This window comes from Phoxinus phoxinus (genome assembly GCF_949152265.1).
Source record: "Phoxinus phoxinus genome assembly, chromosome: 19".
Lineage (NCBI taxonomy): Eukaryota > Metazoa > Chordata > Actinopteri > Cypriniformes > Leuciscidae > Phoxinus > Phoxinus phoxinus.
In genome coordinates, this window is record NC_136894.1 from 23,650,631 (window position 1) to 23,674,753 (window position 24,123).

The following is a 24,123-nucleotide window of genomic DNA, read 5'->3' on the forward strand; positions in this document are numbered from 1 at the left end:
ACTAAATCCTGAACAAAACTTTTTCTTTTCATCATTTTTGAATGTGCATGCTAATCACTCAGCCTGATTGCAGAGACATTAATGATGAAGATGCAAATATTATGATATATGGATATGTAGTTGAGTAAGGGAACATTGCTGGAACTTTTTCTGTGACAATTTTTATGGACAAAAAAACATTCCTGTACAAAGTCATATTTATTAGTATGTTTGCTTGTAATTTATTTCTTTATCTCAAGTTCCAAAGTGTCTATCACACGTTTTTATGTGACAAGGTATGCAAGTTCTGACACGTGGTGGCTGTGTAAATTTGTTTGGGTTGGTGAATGCGTTTTTTACTGTACACTTACGATCTGGGATTCTTGTGCAATTGCTGTTTGCTCTGAAAATGCTTATTGCCTCAAGCTGAGAATTGTCTTAAGTAGTAGCTTTAAAAAATAATTTAAAATATTTCTCTCTTACAATGACATTCATGTATTACAGCTCTCTGTCAGAGGATATTGAGACTTTTGGAGTGGAAAATATTGTAACATTTCATGCTGTATGCAAATTAATGAAATAAACAACACTGAAAAAATGTCAATAGATCAACTTCCTGTGTTATGCTTTATTATCAGATGATCTCTTCGAGCCTGTTAAAGGCATTGTGTGTGTTTTAGGGTTTACATCTGCAATTAAATTTCACGTTGTTCCAAACCTGTATGACTTATTCCTGTGAAAACAAGAGATGTTAGGAAAAATGACTCAGTCGACATTCATTGTTTTTGAAAAAAGATACAATGAAAGTGAATAGTGATTGAGGCTGTTAGTCCTTAACAATTTGCCTTTTCCTTAAAATTCACTGTTGTTGTTGGGGAGGGGCGGAAGTAAAGTTTGGAACAAAAAGGTGAGGACATTTTAAATTTTGGAGAACGATCCTGTTCTCAGACACGTGACCTCCGACCACATGTGGGCGCTACGCATTTACACATACATTTCTTCGCCGCGACCGGGAAGAGAAGCTGCGGCGGAGCTGTCGACCAATCAGCTTTGCGGTTACAAATAACGTCAGTGTCCTACATCTGTAAACCAATCAGCGATGCCGTCACTTTGGGAAACGGACTAGAGGATTTCCAAGATGGGGCTCGAAAGTACTATGGTCTGGTAAGAAATAAACAAACGCGTTGTTTTAGATATAAATGCGCCTTTTGCATAGTTAATACTCATCCGTCTTATTGTAAATACGTAGGTTTCCCGTTCTGTCACACTTTTGAGCTCACAGGGAACAAGTAAGATAATTCAATAGTCGCTTTCTGGTTAGAATGACATTCTCCTGAGTCATTATTCAGCAGGTAGCTGCTAACGTTAGATCTATCATAAAGAAACAGATCACTAACACACAAACACATTTATGACCCATAAACAATGACCACTTGTTTGTCAACTCGGTCTGATAGCATCTTATTCAGTCTTCTAGAACTGTCATGAAGTGATACTGAATGTGTTGTTGGTCCAACGCCCTCTAATGCTCTCTAGATAGGCAGCTTGCTTGTTATCTATTGCTTGTTATGTTTGATACACAGTCATTTAACGTTAGCTAAAGCAGTTGTCTACTGCTAGGATCTAGTTCACTCACTCTGGCTGTTATGCAAATGAAAATTGGATCACTATGTGCTAGTGTTTGATGCTTCATTCCTTGCAAATGTCAGCCAGTCAAGTCACCTTTATTTATAGCGCTTTATACTATACTGAAGGCAGTTCAGCGTTGATTCAGTTCAATTAAATAACCGTGTAAATTTGATAAATTATTAAATGAGTTCAGTTCAGCTATAACAGCTCTTAAAAAAGTCAATAGTGTCGTTATTCAGCTGTACTCAGTTCAATGTTGATGATGTTGCGAAATTCGTCAATTATGAAATAAAGCCGAATCAATCAGTTATAAAGCATCTTTACAGAAGACAGTAGTGTCATCATCCAGCTCAATTCAAGTTTTGTTCTCATCCGATAGTGTCATGTAGTCAAATCAATAATATTCCTAAATATTTTAAACCACATCTAAGCAAGGCAGAGGCGACAGTGACAAGGAATCCAAACTCCTTCGGGTGACAGAAATGGAAAAAACCTTGGGAGAAACCAGGCCTTTTCACCCAGCTCGGAATACATCATGCCGGCATTAGGATGTAGGAAGAGTTGTAGAGCAGACGTTGGTTTAGCCAGTAGTGGACGAATGGCTTACCAATGACTGTAATCATGATGAAACTACTTGTCCTAGCAGGTCCTGGAATGGCACATTCATAGCTGGCCATAGGGGCTCATCTAATTGACGTAGTCTTCGCTGGCATTTAAAGTCACCATGAAATTCTTATAGGGATCTCCCAGTCACGTGACCCCTAGCCGCGTGTCAGCCATTTTGACGGAATACATCCGTCAGCTACTCAGTGGCAATGGATCTATTATTAGGGGTGTGTAATATATATTATCAGTATATTATTATTATTATACTAATATTATAATTATTTTATAATTAGCCTAAATATTGCAATACTTTGCACTACAGTATTGATATAATTGCGTGCGCAAAATATCTCGATATTGAACAGAATCAATACATTTTTCCCCCACCACTATTATTAGCGCAGCGGCCATCAGCTAACTCTTTACGTCATGTCATCGCACTTATTAGCATCACAAAAAGATACAAGAGGAAGATAAAGGAATTAGGAACCACAGATCTATATGAAGCACCACAAGTTCTTTTTACAGGCATTAAATGTGTAGAAAAACTTCCTGACATTGAGTTCGGTGACATTTACAGCTACCTTATTCACTTCCCATCACGCTAACGTTACACCGGAGCTTCATTAAAAGCATACAAAAGCTTAACGTTAGCAGGCTATCGGTATCACGAGTCCGGATGGGTCAGCAACTCTTTGATTTGGACGCCAGCGGGGAAGGATTTTTCAATCATCACCGCAAAAGTTGGTCAATGTATTTTTATCACCAAATTATAGTGACGTTTGCTGTAATAATTTTTAAACTGAGTTTACAGGGGAAAACACAAAACAAAATCACCTGTTTATTGCCACCAACCACTTGTTTCTCCGTTTTATTTCTTTTGGGATACGGTACAAAGATATTCCTTTTGTATGATCACGTATCTGATCGCATCCAACTGCACAGCATCGCTCGGGCATGATAGGAATATTTCGCCGTATCACCGGCAGTTTAGCATTTTCTATTCCGTCAAGATGGCTGCTCCAAATGGCGTGACGTCACGCGGGACGTCCCTATTGCCATTTATAATAAATGTGCCCTCGTAATCTTTAATCCCATCCCTCTTGCATTGACATCTCTTCTCTGACATTCACATGAGATCACAGCAATAGCAAACCACAACTATCCAATCAACTGCCGATGGACAAAATCAAGTCCCGCCCTGCATTTTTACTCATTCAAGAAGCTGTTTTATTCTGATATACAGCACAATAGTGAAGAAAACACTTTCAAAACTTGCGTTTAATGCTGAATTTAAGGATACAGACCGGATGTCTGGGTGCCTCTCATCACCCAGTTTATACTATTGCACTTCCATAAATGCAATGATTGTTTTAAATAGGAAACATGCCGATTGCCTTCATTTGTCTTTACAGTGTGGACAACAGTGAGTACATGAGGAATGGAGACTTTCTGCCCACCAGGTTACAGGCACAGCAGGATGCGGTCAACATTGTGTGTCACTCAAAGACCCGTAGCAACCCAGAGAACAATGTGGGCCTAATCACAATGGCCAAGTAAGTGTGTCTGTGTTTTATTTCATGCAGTGGTGATGTTCGCCTGTAATAACACATGGTTTGGTTTTGTGCAGTAATTGTGAGGTCCTCACCACTTTAACACCAGACTCCGGCCGCATACTCTCAAAGCTCCATGCGGTTCAGCCAGTGGGAAAAATCTGCTTCTGCACCGGCATACGCGTGGCACATGTAAGTACATTCGTTGATGCTTAAAGGGGTAGTTGACCCAAAAAAATTAACATTTACTCATTTTTTTTTTTCAAACCTGTATGACTTACTTTTTAATTTGAGTGATTACTTCTGTTGAGAAAGCTTTAGAAGTTTTTTGTTTATCTAAAATATATTGATATATATATATGTGTGTGTGTCTGTGTGTGTGTGTTAGATAAACAAAAAACAATTTATAGACATCATGTTTACAAGCTGTTTTATTGAAATCTTTTCAGTAAGTCATTTCTATCTTTCTTTAGTGAAAAGTTTTGTGATAAAATCACATTTCATATTAAAGAAATCAACACTAGCAATAGACGCTGGAGAGTCCAAAAAAATGCGCCATTGGAGAGGCACTAATGAAACATAACTCAACCGTCATTGATTTCGGCCCTTTAAAACCATTTCGTCAGCCAAAATTTCAGAATAAATGCTTTACTTATAGACGTCAGATGTAATAATTGACATCATATATAAGACATATTAAATATTATATACGTTGAACCCTTATTCTCCATTCTTTGTAATTGCTTGGAAAAAACTTCCTGTAAATTCTTCAGAAATGTTTCTTTTTGTGTTCCGCAGAAGAAAGAAACTCGTACAGGTTTTGGTAATTTTTCTTTGAAAAATGAAAGTAGTATTTTAATCCTCTAACATTTACTTTTGTGTATGTCTACATGTAGTTGGCACTAAAGCATAGACAAGGCAAGAACCACAAGATGAGGATTGTCGCTTTTGTGGGCAGCCCAGTGGAGGACAACGAAAAAGATGTATGTTTTTTTTATTCATAAACGACAAATGCTTTTCATCTTCCATGTTGATCAAACTGTCTTTATTTTAGGTTATACAAGTTCTAAACATTTTTTTATTCAAATCTTTTCCAGCTGGTGAAGTTGGCAAAACGGTTGAAAAAAGAAAAAGTCAATGTAGATCTGATAAATTTCGGAGAAGAGGTGACTGCTCGAAACTTTCTTACCTGTTAATCACTTACAAATCTTTCAGATATTTCTCACTTAAATGTTTCGCTTTTGTCTCAACCTGTTCAGGAGGTGAACACAGAGAAACTGACTGCGTTTGTGAACACTCTGAATGGAAAGGAGGGCACAGGTTCTCATCTGGTCACGGTTCCCCCTGGCCCCAGCCTGGCTGATGCCCTGCTCTCTTCTCCCATCCTGGCTGGTGAGGGCGGTACCATGATGGGCCTGGGTGCAAGTGATTTTGAGTTTGGAGTGGACCCCAGTGCGGACCCAGAGCTGGCCCTGGTAATATACAAATTCATCTCTGGGATAATTGCACTGAAGAATGAATCCATAAACGTAAAAGTGAAATGTCATTTTTTTTAAAGGTGACACTACTTTTACATCCGTTTAAAATGCAGAGACGTCTATAAGTAAAGCATTTATTCTGAAATTTTGGCCGACAAAGTGGTTTTAAAGGGCCGAAATCAATGACGGAAACGGTTATTTCGATTAGCGCCTCTCCAATGGCGCATTTTGACTCCAGCGTCTATTTCTGGCTAGTGTTGATTTCTTTAATGTGAAACATTTTATCACAAAATGTTTCACTAAAGAAAGATGTCAATAAAACAGCTTGTAAACATGATGTCCCATATAACATTACGTTTACCTCAGGAAAGCCATTCAATCTCTATATCTCATTAGTTAGCTAGAAAGAAATGACTCTAGAGAGCAGCATTTTACTAAATATATGCACTGTATTACATATTCATTATATTTTTACTTAACCTGTCAGTGATGTATTCATTATTTAATGTATGTTTGAATACATCTTGAAAACAACTTATTTATTACAGCCATTGTTAAAATTTTTATATTTCACCAACAAACTAGAGTAGAGACCTAATTCTATTTCTGGATTATTACATAAACTTTAAGTTTGTTGTTCAGGTAAAAACTAATTAAAAAGTCTAAAATTAATACAATTCTACACATATATATTTTTAAATAAGAATGTTTTTGGTTTTCAGCCAAGTTCGCCCTGAATGTTCTGTCTCGGCCCAGAATTAACCGATTAGCCAACAATTCTATAATGTTGTTTAGGGCAATCTCACTTGAGATCTATTCTGATGACATTAAAAGGGGAGATGTTTATTCAAGTTGCTTTTGATAAACAGGCGCTGCGTGTATCTATGGAGGAACAAAGGCAGAGGCAGGAAGAGGAGGCTCGTAGGGCGTCCGCCCAATCAGCAGTGGAAGCTGGCGTTCCCACCGCAACCGCTGACGGTAAACACCTGTGGATGTTTGAAATACTGAAGGATGGTGGTGGGCACAGTGGTTCTGGGCAAATAATTGGAAGGGTAACACTTTATATAGGTTTTTATTAATACATCATTAATAAACATTATACAATGCTTAACAGATCATTGGTTTATATATATATATATATATATTCACATAGCTAGGAATTTGAGATAATGTGCTGGTTAATGTTTACTAATGAACTTATTAAATATTACGTAATAATTATCAGATCAGTATTTAATGTAAAAAAAATACTAACAAATCTCATTACACTTCAATTTACATATTACCTAATAAATAGTTTGACATTTACAAATGTAAGTTCATAGTATGCACTTTGCATACTATTCATGTTAACATATTATTCATTAACTCAACCACAATCTGTAAAGGTCATACATTTGGTCTTCGTTTGTTGTTTTTACAAATCATTAATCATTTGTTCATGTTTTTGCAGAACTCAATCTTAAGTTGAAACTACTCATCATAATATAAATTTAGAATAATTTAGTACCTTTATGGACATTGGTCTTTTAGCTGCTGTAACAATGTTTGTGTAAAGGGTTAAGTTTAGATAAATGCTTTCTAAAGACATAATAGCACCACATACTTGTAATTTTGGTGCAAAACATATTTTTATTGCCTCAACGGGATATTCCTCGAATCATACATCAACAGGAGAAAAATTAAAAAAAAAAAAAACTTGTTTGTTTACCAAAACAATGAAATATAAAAATTTTGAACCGTGTCCCCTAATAGTAATCAAATTGACCTCTGTACCCTGTCCACACCTTAACCAACACCTCAATTGCAGCAAGTGTTTTGCAATAGAAAACTTTTTTTTTACATAAGTATATAGTAGTTAAAGAAACCTAATAGAAAGTTGACGTGACATTCTTATATTGTTCAATTTTCTGTTAAACATCCGGATCATTCATAGCTACCAAGCGACTTTTTTGCATTCGTAAATGTAAAAGTAAAGTGCATAACGTAATAAATGAACTGATGTTTAATGACATTTATAGATTTTCAAGAAGTGCATGATCATATAGATTGAAAGTTTAATGACATTTGTAAGCATTTTAATTTACATTAAATAATGATCTGTTAATCAAATCAACACGTAATATTTAGTTCTTCTGTAAACAAGCACATTATATCTGTGAATGTATAACTAATGACCTGTTATGCATTATATAATGCTTGTTTATGATTTATTAAGTTATATATAAAGTGTTACCGCATATGGTACACAAAACGCATTCTATTTTTTTTATTTATATTTTCTTTGCATCATTTAAATTACAAATATTTTATCATAGTATATATTTTACCATATGAAATCAACAACAAAAAAATGTTTCTGTTCTGTCTTTCATATCACTAACACAGTCCTGAATAATCTTCTTTTTTTTAAAATGCTGAATCAGTTATTGACTAATTTGTGCGGCCTATTCCTTTTACCTTAAAGTCGATTCCCGTTGCAGACAGTGCTGTTTGTTCTCTCCCCCAGAATCAGAGGAAGCTCTCCTGAAGATGTCTGTCTCTCAGCCTGAGAGTGCTGTGGCAGCACTGCCAGACTTCAGCAGCATGACAGAGGAGGAGCAGATAGCCTATGCCATGCAGATGTCCCTGGCAGGTGGAGGTTTGTGTCGCCCTCTTGTACCTTATTCATCTTAGAACATACTTTGTGTGCTTGACATAGGATGTATAATATTGCTGCTCATTATCCCTCTTATGTCAGAATTTGGAGAATCAATGGATACGGGAGCTCCAATGGACACTGCGGAATCTAAGGTAATTCAAAATATTGTCTGCTGGGCTCATCACAGTTTCAGTATTCTAAAAAATATAACTTCATTTTTTAACATTTTAGTTTCAAATTGAGCAGGAACCCCTGGTGACGTGCACTTTTTTAACTGATTCTACAGGAAGAGGATGATTATGATGTAATGCAGGACCCAGAATTCCTCCAAAGTGTCCTGGAGAATCTACCTGGTGTTGACCCCAACAATGAGGCCATCCGCAATGCTATGGGCTCCCTGGCCTCTCAGAGTGGTAACAAACAAGAGGGGAAAAAAGACGATGAGAAGAAGAAATAAATTCAAGTGTTCTGTGACTGATTGTGTTTGCTGTACAAGCCATTTGAAATGTGAAATGCAGAAATGAATTGAATTTAAGTGGCCAGCAGAAGTCTTTATAAAAGCAGTTTTAGATGAGTTGATATCAGACATAACCAAATTACTGCAATGTTGTGTGGTACCTCAAAAATTCACACATGGCTTGCTTTTTTCCCTTTTTGCTTTGGCACAATTGATTCAATATTTGATAATCCCATGCAAGACATGTAATCTGAATGGTTTTCTTTTTTCTATTGCCATTAAAATGACATCTGACCAGAAGCCTTACAGGCCCTTATTTTGCTAAGAAACATGTTTTACCTTGGCTTGTCAGTCATTTGTTTTGACAATATAATGAAAATATTACACATGACAAGTAGTATGTTTTATTAAAAAAAACCTGACTACAATGACAAGCATATAGAAATATTCAAATGTTCTACACATTATTTACAATATACATTTTTGTCCCATCCAGAAGGTCATATATAAATGCTCTAGGTTAACCTATATTTAACCACCTCTCATAATTACAAAATTTCAATTGAAACCGTGTAGTTATGAGATTTTGATGGGGAGAACTAGCAGGTTGTGTATTTATGAAGTTTTATGTATAGCTATTTACAGATCCTTTATAGAACCAAACCTCTCACTGAAGGCACAAATGAAGAAATCAAGACAATAAATGGGCAGTACAGAGAAGATTTGAGATAAGGCATAGTGACACATGGCTAGTGGGCTACAACGGGTTAAACTATATGAACCTGAGGGCTCAAAGAGCATGTTCCAGGAAAGAAGTATAGTAATCAACTAAAATACAAAATAAACATTTAGCCAATATTTGCTTCAAACATGCAAAAACAGTGTAAAAAATATAATAGTGTCAACACTTGGGAAACCATCTACCTTCCAATATTTCAATGTACTTGTACATATGTATCTCCCATTGCATGAAGTATGTAATGTTCATAAAGGCTCACCACGCTGCTTAGTTTTTCAGTGCAGTCTGCACATTCAAATCTCTCCTCTGACTCAACTTGAGTAGTCGCTTCTACCTCCATATCAACACTTGTCTCCACAAATCTAGTTCTTCTCTGATTCGTGATGCTGTAATTATGTTTACCATTAGCCTCTTTTGCGCTTTCACTTGAATTTAGGTTGGTGGTTTCCTGATCTGCTGTGGCCTGAGGTAGATGTGTGCTGTCAGACTGAGCAGTGATTTCACTGTTTGGAAGTTCAGGACTGGTATTCTGAGAGTTTGAGACCTCATGTTCATCAGGGTCCAAATTAATGACTGGAATCTGTACTCTGCGACTAAAGGGCACATATAACTTGTCAGGGTGGGAATAAACATACAGACTTTCATCATTGGGTATGCCATCAAGTTTGAGGTTTGATATATGATTCCTTCGAGTGGAGGATAGGGTAGATGGTGTCTGACTACAACAAGAATCTGACAATTTTGAGGTAGGTACTGCTGGATGGACATGACTCTTTGCATCTCTGGAATGCCGTATCTGATGAGCGTAGAGCAAATCCCCCGTTGAAAAGCTAGCTTTACATCTCTTGCATTTGTGAGGAAAATCGAGGGGCTTTGAAGGAATATCAGGAAGGGCCGGACCATGGTATGTGGTGTGCGTTTTCAAGTGTTCCTTTAAGACTCTTGTATTTGTGAATGAGAGATTGCAAGGGAGACAAATATGAGAGGTAGAACCATTGTGCAGAAGACTGTGCTTGATTAAGTTTGTTAAACTACTGAAAGTCTTAGAACAGACATCACATTTGAGACTTTTACAAAGTTGTTTATGAGACTCACATTGGTGAGCATGTAAGCTTGGCTCCTGAATGAAGGTTCTGGGACAGAGCGAACAAGCATACGCTCTCTGCCCAGCATGGTCAATCATATGTTCTTTAAAGGAGCTAAAGAAGCGAAACTGCAGATTGCACTGATTACAAGAGTAGCAACGGCTTTTTAGACGATGACGTCGCTGATGTAGCCACAATTTACTCCACCTTTCAAAGAACTGTCCACAATGTGCACAGGTATATCTGAAACCAGGAGCATGCATTTGCAGATGAGCACTCAAAGTTCTGTACTGCTCGAATCGCTGACCACAACGTGAACACTTGAATTTCCAAAGACTCGGAGTGATTTCAATGCATTCTAGAGAGCTACTTGTGGAAGTACATCTAAAATCAGAATGAGTGGGAGATTGGGCAATTGGGAGCTTGATGGGTGACTGGGTAGAATACATTTTAGGAATTTCAGAAAGATCTGTCTCTTTTGTTTGTGTATGTTCCACATCTATCGATTGAGGCAGTTCTAGGAGTTGTTTTGAGCTTGTCGGCATTTGGGAATTCAGCTGAAATCCTGTACTTGGTAGAGTCTGAGATGAGGTACACTTTAAAGGGTAGGTTTGGATAACACCTTGCATGATTTCAGAGATTGATGCACCACAAATCTGCTCCTCCCCACTTGACTGGCAACAAACCTCACAATGAACATTCATATCTGAATCCTTCTCATAACACTGTCCACAAGAAAAACAAATGTATGGGGGAGAGCTGGTATGTGTTTGAAGGTGAAGAGTGTATTGGCACCATTTCCTGAAAAGCTGTTTGCATATTTGGCACTTGAAGAATACTGGTGTGTTCACTTGACCATCAACTCCTTGACTTACAATAAAACCCTCAATGTTACCACTTGCCCCATCATTCTTCCTTGCGATGCAAGTTTTGGATGCCTGGTGCATCCTAAGTGTAGACAGGGCACTGAATGCATGACCGCAGTGAAAGCAGGAGAAAGGGGTCTCACCGGCGTGGTTTTGAGAATGTTTTTTTAGGGCCTTCAGCTGGTTAAAGCCTTTTCCACAAATTGAACATGCATATGGTTTAACAGGCCAGTGGCTTTTTTCATGAGATGTGAGGCTTGACGGTTTCCAGAACTTCTTCCCACAGTCCTTACAAGTCAAGGGCTTCTCAACTTCATGTGATTGCATGTGATTCTGCAATTTGACGTGGCTTACAAAGTTTTTCTTGCAAATAAGGCACCTGTAATTGTTTGAGGTCTCTGAACACACATCTGATAAAGTATTTTTCTTGTTCTTAATGACCTTGTGTGGTTCAGCGTTTGTTTTTGATTCATGCAGGTGGACTTTAAAATGACATAGCAAATGTTCTTTCTGCAAGAATTTTTGGCTACAGCAAGGACAAGGGAAAGAGGTATCCTGTTTATGTACATTATGGTGAGACTTGAGTTTAGACAGTTGAGCAAAGGTTTTTCCACAGATCTTGCATTTGTAGGGTTTGTCACCTGTATGAATGCGTTGATGAATGGCGTATGCTGTAATGTGCCGGAAGGAAACACCACAGTATTTGCATGTGAGAGGTTTCTTCATTATTTCTTTAGGCTTGGATCTCATTGTTTTCTTATTAGACACCTTGTTTGGCATTACAACACATTCCTCACTATCCTGTGTGAAGCCATCCACTTTATGTTCTGTAGATGTTTGAAGTATGTTTTCTATTTCAGACAAGTTGTCAAGTATTTTTTCTCCTGACATTTCCACACTTTGTCCATCTGGAGTACATTTCAGCTCAATGTGGGGTTTCATTTTTGTATCCAGACAAATGTGTTCTGACTCCTCTTTGACCACATTGCTAGAAATTAAGTTGCAAATTCCACTAGAGACTCCCCCAGAGAGTCCTGTATTATCAATAACCACAAATGAATGGTTACCATTTGGTTCAGCATCGTGTTCTTTGTACTTCTTGACTGCTTTCATTAAATTGGAGGATAGGTGAGAGGAAGTGGACATTTGAGTGGAAGTTTTCTCCTCATCATTGTTCTCCGATGTGACTGTACAATTCTGGTCTTCAGTGGCACATTCATTAGTTATACTAAACGTTGTCAGTAAACTTTTGGCTGGTTCAGAACAATCTTGTCTTTTGTCATTTTTGTTTTTTGTTGTTAATCTTTGAAGCTCTTCATGATCAGTTACAAGATCAAGGCGTGGTTCTATAAGCTTTCGTCTCTTCCGACCACGTTTCGCGCCTTTCACTACTTTAACTGTTGGCTTACTCTCAATCTTTATATCTGCCAGGACATCATCTTGTATAGCAGTTTTTTCACAGAGTTTCCATTTATTTGCTGTCCTAGGCATAGGCAAAGATGATTTCCCTTCCTCATTGAAATCGTTTGTGGAGTTTTGAGGGATGGAATGTATATCTGCTTTTTGAAAACCTTTGACTGAAGGTTCAGATGTTCTGCTGGATACTCCCAAGCTTAACTTAAGTCTTTTAATGTTCTTCCCTTTTTTATGCTTAGGTGCAGGGATGTTGTGTGACAAGTCATCAGTAACACTCTGAATGGATTCTGAGGGATCAGTCCCCAATTGTTTGGTAACAGTTACATTATCCACTTCAACTACCTTCCTCTTTTTAAAGGGTTGGACTTTCTGCTTCACTGGACTTGCAGCTGCTTTGACAATATTTTCTGTGCTGTCCTGACATGAAGATAGGTCCGAGATCAGGACAGCTGGAGAGGTGTTATCTTCTAAATGTGCTATAGATAACTTCTGTTTCTTGTTTTTAATTGAGGATGGTCTTCCTTGTCTTGGTGACCTTCGCTTAGTGTACTGGCCTTCACAATCATCAGGATGCATGGAGCTGGAAAGAGACTCTGTGCTGTCCTGATATGAAGAGAGATCTGAGAACTGGACAGATGGAGAGGTGTTATATTCTAAATGTGCTATAGATAACGTCGGTTTTTTATTTTTAATTGAGGATGGTTTTCCTCGTCTTGGTGACCTTCGCTTAGTGTACTGCCCTTCACAATCATCAGGTTGCATGGAACTGGAAAGAGTCTCTGTGGTGTCCTGACATGAAGAAGGGTCTAACATCTGGACAGATGGAGAGGTGTTATTCTCTAAATATGCTATAGATAACTTCTGTTTCTTCCTTTTTATTGAGGGTGGTCTTCCTCGTCTTGGTGACTTTTGCTTAACAGTGTGCTGGCCTTCACAATCTGCAGGTTGCATAGAACTGGAAAGAGTCTCTGTGGTGTCCTGACATGACGAGGGATCTAAGATCTGGACAGATGGAGAGGTGTTATCTTCTAAATATGCTATAGATAACTTTTGTTTCTTGCTTTTTATTGACGGTGGTCTTCCTCGTCTTGGTGACTTTTGCTTAACAGTGTACTGGCCTTCACCATCATCAGGTTGCATGGAACTGGAAAGAGTATCTGTGCTGTCCGGACATGAAGAGAGATCTGAGAACTGGACAGATGGAGTGGTGTTATCTTCTAAATGTGCTGTAGAGAACTTCTGTTTTTTACTTTTTATTGAGGGTGGTCTTCCTCGTCTTGGTGACTTTTGCTTAACAGTGTGCTGGCCTTCACAATCAGCATGTTGCATGGAATTGGAAAGCGTCTCTGTGCTTTCCTGATATGAAGGGAGATCTAAGATCTGGACAGATGGAGAGGTGTCATCTTCTAAATGTGCTGTAGATAACTTCTGTTTTTTACTTTTTATTGAGGGTGGTCTTCCTCGTCTTGGTGACTTTTGCTTAACAGTGGACTGGCCTTCACAATCAGCAGGTTGCATGGAACTGGATAGAGTCTCTGTGCTGTCCTGGCATGAAGAGAAATCTGAGCCATGGACAGTTGGATTGGTGTTATCTTCTAATTGTGCTGTAGATAACTTCTGTTTCTTACTTTTATTTGAGGGTGGTCTTCCACGTCTTGGTGACTTTTGCTCAACAGTGTGCTGACCTTCCCAATCAGCAGGCTGCATGGAACCAGAAAGAGTCTCTCCAAGCCTCGTAGGACACTCAATGATGTCTAAAGAGCCCTGGGTTGACACATTTTGAACAAATGGACCAGAGTTTGTTTTTTGTGTGCGGGTTGATATTCTTGATTTCATTACTGGTTCTTCTGGAATAACTGCTGTCCTCTGTGAGCTATCAGAAATTGGAATTTGTGCGTTGTTTTGAAAATCACAGGTAATTCTGTTATCATAAGATATATCTTTATGTTCCTCGTCTTTAACCGTTTGAGTTAACAGGCCTGCTATCTTCTTCTTTCGCCCAGCTTTTCTACTTTTTGTTTTAGGGGTTTTTGTGGTTTTGAGATCTTTAATTCTACTCCCTTCCTCTTCTTTTTCAGGTTGTGGTTCTACAGTCTGACCATCATGTAGTTTACAGAAATCTTGGATCTGTGTAAAGGTGACCATGACTCCTGCCTCATCTGATCCAGTGTTTTTCTCTTGAGACAAAGAAACATTAGCAAAGTCATGCGTTTCTGCAATTTGCTTGGAGTTTTTGGCTTTCTTCTTCTTCTGCTGGTCACAGCTGTCTGCTTCTAATGTTTCAAAATTCTCAAAGGCTACCTCACGCACAACAGATGGTGCGTCATCCTCTCTGTGAGCCAGCTCTTGAATATTGCTTTGTTCATTATCTTCTTTTTGCACTAGCAATTGCTTCACTTGTGTTTTCTTTGCCTTCCTCAGCGAGCTCTGAGAGCATGCAACATCAGTGAAAACCTGGTTTTCAACATGACTTTCAGCTGATTCATTAAAAATGTCTGTTTTTATGCAAGGGTCTACTTGTGTTGCATCCTTACCCAGAGATATTGGTGGAGGCAAAAGTGCTGACAAAACCGTATCATGTTCAGCATGGTCCTCTGGTTGAACATTCCTGACTTTTAGTGTTGATGTCGTCTTTTTCATACGTTTCTTTTTCAATTCTTCTGACCTTGAATTTGTGTTTCTGTTAGAAACTGAATATTCTTGCCGCACAGTTGCTGAAAAAGACTGTTCTCCAATTTTGCTGATTGCTTGGTTAACTTGTGTTTTGCGTTTAGTGACATTTTTACTCTGTCTTTTCGTCTTCATTTTTATCATCTTTAAATCTGAATTATCCATTTCTGTAGCTGACGCGGAATCAAAAGGATGGAGTTCTTGTTGCATTGATTGGTCAACTTCAGGTATATGTACTTCTTCACCTTTAATGTCAGACATGTTCTTAGATTTTTTTGGTGTGCTGTGAGCAAATGAAGTTGAAACACATTCAGTGTGCTGCAAAGTGGCTGTAGAAGTCTGCATGACGAAAAGAGCAGTTGCATGGTTGTCCTTCACTTTCTCTGCAATTGCATTTTCCACAAGTATTTTTTCTTTTAATGTCATCTGTGAACTGGAGGCCACTATGTCTGCACTAGATTTTGAGGTTATTGCAACAAAATCTTCATGCTGGTTTACATTGAGTATTTCTTCTGCCTCGGTTTTTATTTTGGTTACACATTTTTTTCTTGGCTTTTTCAGTGTTTTGGTTTGTCTAAAACAGCTTGAAGAGTCAATCTTAGAAGGTGAAATAGAATTTTCTTGTGTCACAAATGCAAATAAAGATGTGTCTTCAATCAAATTATCATTTAAGTGGTTGTCAGTTGTTTTGTTTCCAGAGGGACTTTTAACGTTCACAGTCTTTTCTGGATTCGAAACCACAATAGATGCAAAATCTTCTGAAGGCAGTACAGTAACATCTTCCTTTTGGCTAGTAATGGATGTTTGTGCCTCCATAAATGTATTTTTTGTCTTTCTCCTTTTACGTGATGTCTTTTCGGTTTTCTTTTGGCTGACACCTGAAATATCAGTTACTGTAGAAGACATAGAATCAACAGAATAAATTGATTGATTCAAATGAACATTTTCACAGCTCTCACTGACTGTGTTATGAGAACAAATTGTGTCAAATGTTTTTCTTGGACTGAACCTTCTTATAGTTGGTTGCACAATGCTGGCATCAGATTCTGAGAGTGGATTCAAAACACTTTGTTGAGCTGTTGTTTGGTCAACTGTAGGTATATGTACTGCTTTACATTTAATATCTGACAATTTCTTTTTCAGTGACTTCCTTTGCGTGCTGAGTACAACTGGAGACTCAACTTCAGTTCCCGCAGTTGGAACAGAATCTATTTGCTTCAGAGTGGCTATAGAAGGTTGTATGTCCAAAATAGTAGTGTCACAGTCATCTGTTCTAGTAGCCTTATTTACAGTCTTTGTTTTGGAAATCACCATGTGTTCCTTAGATTTTGATGATGGTAAGGGAATATCCTCTTGTTGGGATTGTGTTGCCTTGTTGATATCTGCTCTTTTCTTTTGCTTTGATTTCTTTGGGTTTTTCTCAGGGCTTAAAATGTTTGCAGATTCAGTCACTGAGGTTGAAACAGAATCTGCTTGACTCACAGACTGACTATTAAGCAGACTAGTTCCATGCTCATCATTTTTGCCTTTAGAAGCTTTTATACCATGTCTTCTCACCTTCTGGTGCTTCCTGAAGTCCATTAAATCTGCCTCAACTTCTGTAAATGTTTTGGGTTCGTCATGTGGATCGCCTTTGCTTTGTAGTGTTTGCAGAGCATATTTTTTTGTTTGCAAAGTTTTCTTTTTTGTAGATTTTTCTGGACTGCACTCAGCAATACTGGACTCTAATCTAGAGGTGGCCTGTTGGATTATTGCTGAGTTACCGACTTCTTTTACCAGGGTGGCGTCACTGACCTGAAAATGTGATGTACAGCCCCCTTCTGAGGACAAGACAGTGCCTTGAGACAAACACTGATTGCTAAATCTAGCAGATTTTTTTGCTTTTAAACGTAACCTTGTTTTGTTCTTCAGTTTCCTTCTAGAAACAGCCTTACTGTCGATCATAGCGGTTGATGGTGCTTTTACCTGAGAGGTTTCAGAGCAGTAATGATCTGGTTTTTGTGAGGTCTCTGCTGTATCTGCCATTAGCTCAAGTTGTGTCATCCGCAGTTGTGATTTTCTTCTAGATGAAGTTGGGTTTACATCACTATTTGCAATTAAGTCCTCCTCTTTCAGTGCAGTACTGTCATTATTCAATGAAAAGTTTTGATTAGTGTCTTCACATTCACTTGTTTCTGGTTTGTCAGCATTGTCCGAAATTACTGATCTATACACAATACAATCATCTCTTTTATTAGATTTGTGTATTGGTCGATTTAATTCCTCAAGTTCAGATTTTTTTCTTTTTCTTGCTTTCTTATGCTTTTGCAATGCTTTCTGTAGGTTAGGCTGAGAGGAGCACTCGATCCTTGACGTGGGAGAAGGTGGAGCTGCATGAACATTCTCAGTAGGTGGAGGAATACTGCTTTCTGAAGTAATGTTGAGAAATGTCCTTTCATTTTTTACAGAGTTTTTTACCTTTTCATCACAAGGCAGAAGAACTGTACTTGGATTTAATTTGCCACTTTCCTCTGGTTCTATCTGAGAATCCTTACATTTATAATCTGAAGAAAAGTTCTGAACTTCAGCATTTTTTGTGTTAACTGGTGTCTTTTGAAAAACAGTTAGAAATTTTCCTGGTACAGACATGCTGTTCTCTGAGGTCCCATCTTCTGTTGGAATCTGCCGTTTTGAGTTTTCACATTCGACCACAGCTGTATTTTGACTGCCCACTGAGGCTGGAGAGAGTACAAGATCGTGATCTTGGTTTTTTAGTTTACTGCCGAAGTACTGAGGAAGACATGCAGCACTTTGCCCTATTAATGTAGTCTCAGAGGCATGCAGATTGCTTGCGTTTACCCTCTTGTCTTGCACATCATGCTGTAAGGAATGATCATGGGAGTTAACCGAAGCGTTTCCATCTGTAACCTCTGCTTGGTGACAGTCCTTTTGAAGATCAAGATGATGAAGACCATATACAGAAGAACCTTCAAGAACAGTTTTGTTTACTGTTGCATGTTTGAAGCAAATATTTGTGCCCGCAGTTTTTCTAGGACTGACATCTTTGCACGACTTAGGTCCTTGTGTTGTTCCCTGGAGGATGTCTTCAACAGACTGCTTGACCGAAGGAATACTTAGGAACTCTTCACTTTTCATAAAACCTTCTGATGAAGAAAAAGGAGTGTATGAACTCCTATTAAATCCTGGTAAAAACCCTGGCTCATTTTCTCTGATTCCAGTCATTCCAAGTTCCTCTTTCCCTAGAGGTGTTCCAACAACTAATAAGCTTGGTTCATCATTTTGCCCCTGCAAATAGATGAAATATGAGACAATAAATAGACTATTTGTTCTTTGATTGCTTGCATGCTGTTTTATAAAATCTACATTCAAAAAGATTTTTTATATCAGCTCTTACCATTTCCAGAACATCTTTCTTGTTACTGATGCCATCTGACAACATTGAAATAAAGGAATCTGGTTCTCCTTTCACTCCTTGACCATCCTCCTTCTCATTTAGTTTGGATCCTGCTATCTTATAGTGGTCCATTAATGTAAATTTTGCCTCAGTTTCAGGTCCTTTATATACAGGATTTAAGTCAATTAAGGGGCCACACACATCCATGGATAAAGTCTGTTCCATTTCCATTCCATTACTCATCTCTAGAGCATCTTTGATCACTGATGTCCAATTACAGTTTCCTTGGGCCACCTCTCGGTCCTGTGAAAAAAATAATGGAGGTGACAATGGAGAAATACCATTTATTTTGGGTCTGCGCTGTAGAGGTCACATACCTTTTCTTGAGGCACATATTGGGCACATCTGGGTGGAAGCATGCGTGTCACACTAGTTGATGATTCACACAGAGGGTCTTTCAGAAAATCGCTTTTTTCCCTTCTCTCCACTACTATCTTTTCGTCCACTGCAGTACCAGGTTTAACGAGAGGATTATTATTGGGAGAATACGAATATTTAACAGAGCTTGTTGTCATTTCTGAGGAAGTTCCATGGTATTCAGGTAACAAAGCCTTAAATGCACCACTCATACAAGATGACAGCGATGAAATGGGTTCTCCAGCAGCAGAGCGGTCTTCTATCAAGTCATTATCCTAAAAAAAAGGGGCAAAACAGATATTTAGTTTAGAAGTGAGGAGCTGGGTGCAACCTAATAATGTTGCTATTCAGCCTCACAATTTATATATCACTAACCTTTGGCTGTGTTTGGAGCCAGGTACTGTGGGAGAACTCTTCCGTTCTTTCTCCGTAATTCCCCTCAGCCATTACTTTATCATAATGTATAGATATATAGTTATTGTAACCTACCTCCTGACGTTCCCCTGCTATATTATAGGGAACCCTGCTGTTATGGCTTCCATGTTTATTCCATGGTGGTAATCTGCCGTCCATGGTACCCAAAGGGTTGATCGGATTTAAAATACTCTCATAAAATGCCTGTAAGGGGAAATAGTTTACAATTAGAAATTAGAATCAGTTTAAAATTAATTAAATTGCAGAATTTTAGCAAAAAAACAAATAAAAACATTTTCAGAAAACGAACAGGGCAAAACATGATATATAGTGTTAAACAACAAACATAGCAGACTTAGCCTAATTCATATTCGTTCCATTTCGTCCCACTATTGTATTTTCTACTGCATTTACTTATATTCTTTCTTTTGTTTTGTGTCTGTTGTGACTTTCTTATCTGAGAATGTTTTTAGATTTTAAAAAAACTTTTACTACCAAAATGAGTATTATTTGCAGATTTTACTAAATTTTTATATTTAAAAATAAATTCTATTTAATTCTAATTATGATATATAACTATATTCTCATGAAACACCCATGGTTTAGCACTGCTTGTTCACACATTAGATTTGTAAAAAGACAAAAAAGAAGCATGTAAAGCTGTGGGAAAGGGTAGGGAGAAAACACAGACCTACAATACACTCATCATACAGGCAAATGCATATTAAAATAGGAGTATAAAAAAAAACAGTTTATGTATTTTAACAAATATAACCATATGAAAAAACATCATTAAATCGAAAAAAATGTGTGAATTAGTGATGCAGTTATTTCCGCAAATAATACGCGGCTAGGGTGGGCAAACTGGCAAAGTAATAAAAAATAACATTCCAAATCGGGTGGATAAGAGAGAAATCACTAACGTGTTGATTTTAATAAAGACATGTAGGCCTAACTGTCATTTCACAGCAAAACACAAAGAACTTGCTCACTCTTTTACTTTTGTTTTCAACACCAATGCATAGCTTATATTTTCAGGGAAAACCAATCAAGGAAAACAGAGCACCTTAGTGGACAGTATATAAAACACAAAGGGGAAAAAAACGACGAAAAATTGCTTAACATCCTTAACTAAAAATTACGTTGGAAATATTAAAGATTATTTAATCTTGTTTAAGCAGTAATGGAGACAAAACAGATCCTACACAAATATCAAAAAGGAGAATTAAAAACAAAACAAAAGGAAGGAAAGAAAAACAGTGTCGGCACATTTTAGTGAAGTAGTTAACCAGGACGAATCAAGTGCTGGTTATGTGATATGTAAGATTGTTCTTTTCTCCAAGTAAAAAAACAAGAGTCTGAAGTGGATGTTGGTCAACAAAAAGACTTCAGGAAATAATACTTATTCAGAGAAATTATGCTGACTGTGTATGGATTTAAAGACATATCCTGATTCCTGCCCGAAAAATAAACATTAGCCCGAAAAATAAACATTAGCAATAACGTTCCAAGTATCAATTAATGTACAAATATCTTAAAAACTATTCCTTCCTGTGCGACTGATGGGACGGTATGGATTTTTTCTTACCACGGTTGAAAATAAAAAAATTCCCACGGTATGGCGGTAAACCGCTTTAAAATGAACAGGCAGAGAGGTGAACGAACAGTGGCGAACCAATCTTGTGTGGCATTGTAATGCGATCTTATGTGTAATGCAGCACATTCATTGATTGGATTAAAAGAGTTTATTCTCATAAATAATATAGAGAAACTAATGAGAAGTGTACTCTCCAGCCTCGGCAGCCAATCATCACTCCAAATTAACACATGTATTTCACTTTTCGTGATGTTGGTTCAACTTTGCTTTTTAAACCAGAAGTTTTAAAAAAGCTTCAAAGGTTTTTGGAACGAAATAGTTAAAAATAAAAATTCCCCTTTAAAGGGCACCTATCATGCCACAAGATGTAAAATAAGTCTCTGATGTCCCCAGAGTGTGTATGTGAAGTTTTCGCGTGAAGATGCGGTTCCACGCACAGGGGGCGGAGCCTAACCAGCTTGCACTCAGAGCCAGGACAATCTCATCTCACAGAAAGATGATACTATCAAAACAGAAACTCACAGTAATGGTGTTCGAGTCAGACAATAATGCCCACAGAGCTAGAGAATATATGCTGAATAGAGACAGAACAGGTATGTTTATTTTAATTACGTTTATAACTTATATGCCATCTACTCCACTATACAAGCCTGCTGTAGTAGACCCCGTCTGAATGATGACCAAAATATACTGATGAGTTCAATTCAGTTTATTGTACATCACACAAAAGATGAAGCGTTAGTTTTAATGCAGAAAATCACTGTAAGAATAAACACAGTATAAGAAGTGCGCATTAAGTCTTATCCATAAACTCTCTCTCTCCCTTTCAAGAACATAACGTTACACAGCAAAGTACACAAAACACTCGTTACAACTAACAGTAAACAAATATATCTACACACCTTTTCAGTGGGTGCTTTATAAACTGGTAAACTGGTCTGTAAAACGACTCGATGAGCTTGAGCTCTCATAAAGTGCTCGCTCACTTTAATTTCTGCCGTGATCAGTAACGTTAGTCCTGTAGCTCTGGAGACTGTAAGCTGGATCACGAGCGCAGTTGTACTGATCAATCCTCGAGTAACAACGAGAGTAAATGAAGACTGCTATGTTTATTCTAACATCCAAAAAACAAAACACCTCAATCGCTTTCGGAGACATTCTACAGCTGCTCCAGCGTCGAAACAATGGCGGACTGTGTCCAGCTCACTCAGGGCGGGTCTATGCTCAAACTGCAGTGTCAATCAACAGTCGTGGGCGGGGCTTGTGCAATTCTATGTCACATTGCATTGATTCTGAGAACAGCTCGTTCTGAGACAGTGCTTATGATTTATGGGGATAAAAAAAAAAAAAACACTGGTTGGAGTTTTATCATGATAGGGTGGTTGTGTACACACACTGCCAACACACATTTATATGTACAAACAGCAAACACCATGTAAAAGTGAATTTTGCATAATAGGTTCCCTTTAATAAACATAATGAGTGCTACTGTTTTAGGGTTTCATTACCCTTTTAAGTGTCAGACAATAGAGAACACTGCTTAACCAAGACATTACATTTTGGCAAATGCAGATGACCATCTTGACTGCTTCATAAAGTTATAAAACTCTCCTTTCATTTATTTCATTTTAATCTCCATGCCAGCATCTTCTCTGTCTTGTATGGCAACATTTTCAAGTCTAAAACTGCCCCAACATAGTCGACATACCTCTATGGCACAGAGTAAAGAGGTAATGGTAAGCAACATTTTTGTAACATCTTTGTTTCCATACATTTAACTAAAATTTTATTTTAGTTTTTTTAGTAATGGAATATATTTGTGGGGTTTACAATGTGCAAACTGATACATGAATTCATCAAATTAGGTAAAGACAATTATGATATTGTAAATATATATTTGTTGATGCAAATCATAGTTACACTTAAAGTTACTTGAATTGGTTAAAATGTTTATTTTACTTACGTAAAAGATAAACAAACACTGAGACAAACACAAGAGGAGAAAGAATGTTATTGAACGGAACTAAATTGCTTGCCAAACAATCACGGGAGGGTGGATTCAACGTGATCATCTTCTTGTACAGTCGACCGTAAAATATTCCCAAAAGGCGTATACTACCAATGTAGAAATAGTAATTCGTAAGTTTAGTTCGACTAAGTTTGTTTGTAGGTCGCGCATGAATCTTAGCTGTATGCTAATTTGCAAACTAAACCTTATTGAGTTTATATAACTTACATGCAACACGACTTATATGGGTGCTCTGTAAAAACCCGTCTGCTCGATAAAACAGTTCTGGCAACCATTTTTTGCATTCCTTAATAAATTAATAAAAAAAATAATTAAAAAGCCACTGGGCGAAAACACAGTGGGCTAATGCACTCACCGATGCGGTCGGCGCGTTTAATCCATGTCTCGCTCGCGGTCATTTGTCGTTTGCTGTTATAAGTATGCCCGTTAGTCTCAGGGCGTTACTTGAATCATCGTGTCGTGTATATTATCTTTCGTGTTGAATTAATCTGTTTATGTTCCTCGTGGTGGTCTGTTGTGGGGTCCTGGTGTATCCATCCAAACAACACAACATCCGTAATAGACCGGAAGACCAAGAGGTCCGTGTGATGTGCGAGACTTGTCGGGATTTAATTTGTGTGTTGTACTGGAGTGCATATTCATAAAAGTTTAAAAGTGAAACACCCACACAATATATTATATTATAAGGGGCAAGGACAAAATTATATTTGGTAAAAAGGAGAATTTAAAATCTAGTTCAAAAACGTTCTAAATTGGAATATTTGTTCTTACGTTGGTTTGAAAAACTTTACCTTTTCAAAAAAGGTTATTTTTTTATTAACATGATAAAACACTGCTTATTTTTATTAATAATAAAAGTAAATAAAATAAAGTACCAAACTATGGCAACATTTCTTCAAAATATTTTTTTAAAATTTATATAAATATCCAGACAGTTGCATGACATATTTTGATTCTAAGACCTGATTCTTAGAAGATATTCTAAGATTAATTCACTAAAACTAAAATAGCGTTACTTTTTTCTACTTTTTTCCCCTTTTTCCCATCTTGGCTGGTCTTGTTTGTTTGTTTTTATAACAAAAACGTTTTTTTTTTTTTGGCCAAATGTAAAGACCCTTTTTACACCAAAAGTGAAAGAATAAGCCTCAATGAA

At 37.5% G+C, this 24,123-nt stretch overlaps 2 protein-coding genes across 3 annotated transcripts; one reads left to right on the plus strand and one right to left on the minus strand.

Moving 5' to 3' along the window:
• Positions 1–925: 925 nt before the first annotated feature.
• Positions 926–8,579, plus strand: psmd4a (proteasome 26S subunit ubiquitin receptor, non-ATPase 4a). The gene is made up of 10 exons (XM_079590185.1): positions 926–1,143; positions 3,630–3,770; positions 3,845–3,959; positions 4,664–4,750; positions 4,865–4,933; positions 5,027–5,242; positions 6,115–6,223; positions 7,755–7,886; positions 7,986–8,038; positions 8,173–8,579. The coding sequence occupies exons 1-10, from the start codon at positions 1,118–1,120 to the stop codon at positions 8,341–8,343; spliced, it is 1,119 nt and encodes a 372-aa protein (XP_079446311.1). The 5' UTR covers positions 926–1,117; the 3' UTR covers positions 8,344–8,579.
• A 474-nt stretch (positions 8,580–9,053) lies between these two features.
• Positions 9,054–23,591, minus strand: LOC306986697 (uncharacterized protein). Of its 2 annotated transcripts, none has more exons than XM_079590184.1 (5): positions 23,326–23,591; positions 19,420–19,548; positions 18,891–19,205; positions 18,514–18,816; positions 9,054–18,404 (listed from the first exon to the last, which is right to left on the minus strand). In XM_079590184.1, the coding sequence occupies exons 2-5, from the start codon at positions 19,501–19,503 to the stop codon at positions 9,279–9,281; spliced, it is 9,828 nt and encodes a 3,275-aa protein (XP_079446310.1). In that variant the 5' UTR covers positions 19,504–19,548; positions 23,326–23,591; the 3' UTR covers positions 9,054–9,278. The 2 variants fall into 2 exon arrangements, with proteins under 2 accessions (XP_079446310.1, XP_079446309.1); XM_079590183.1 differs by having other exon boundaries at positions 19,306–19,548; positions 23,326–23,554.
• Positions 23,592–24,123: the final 532 nt, after the last annotated feature.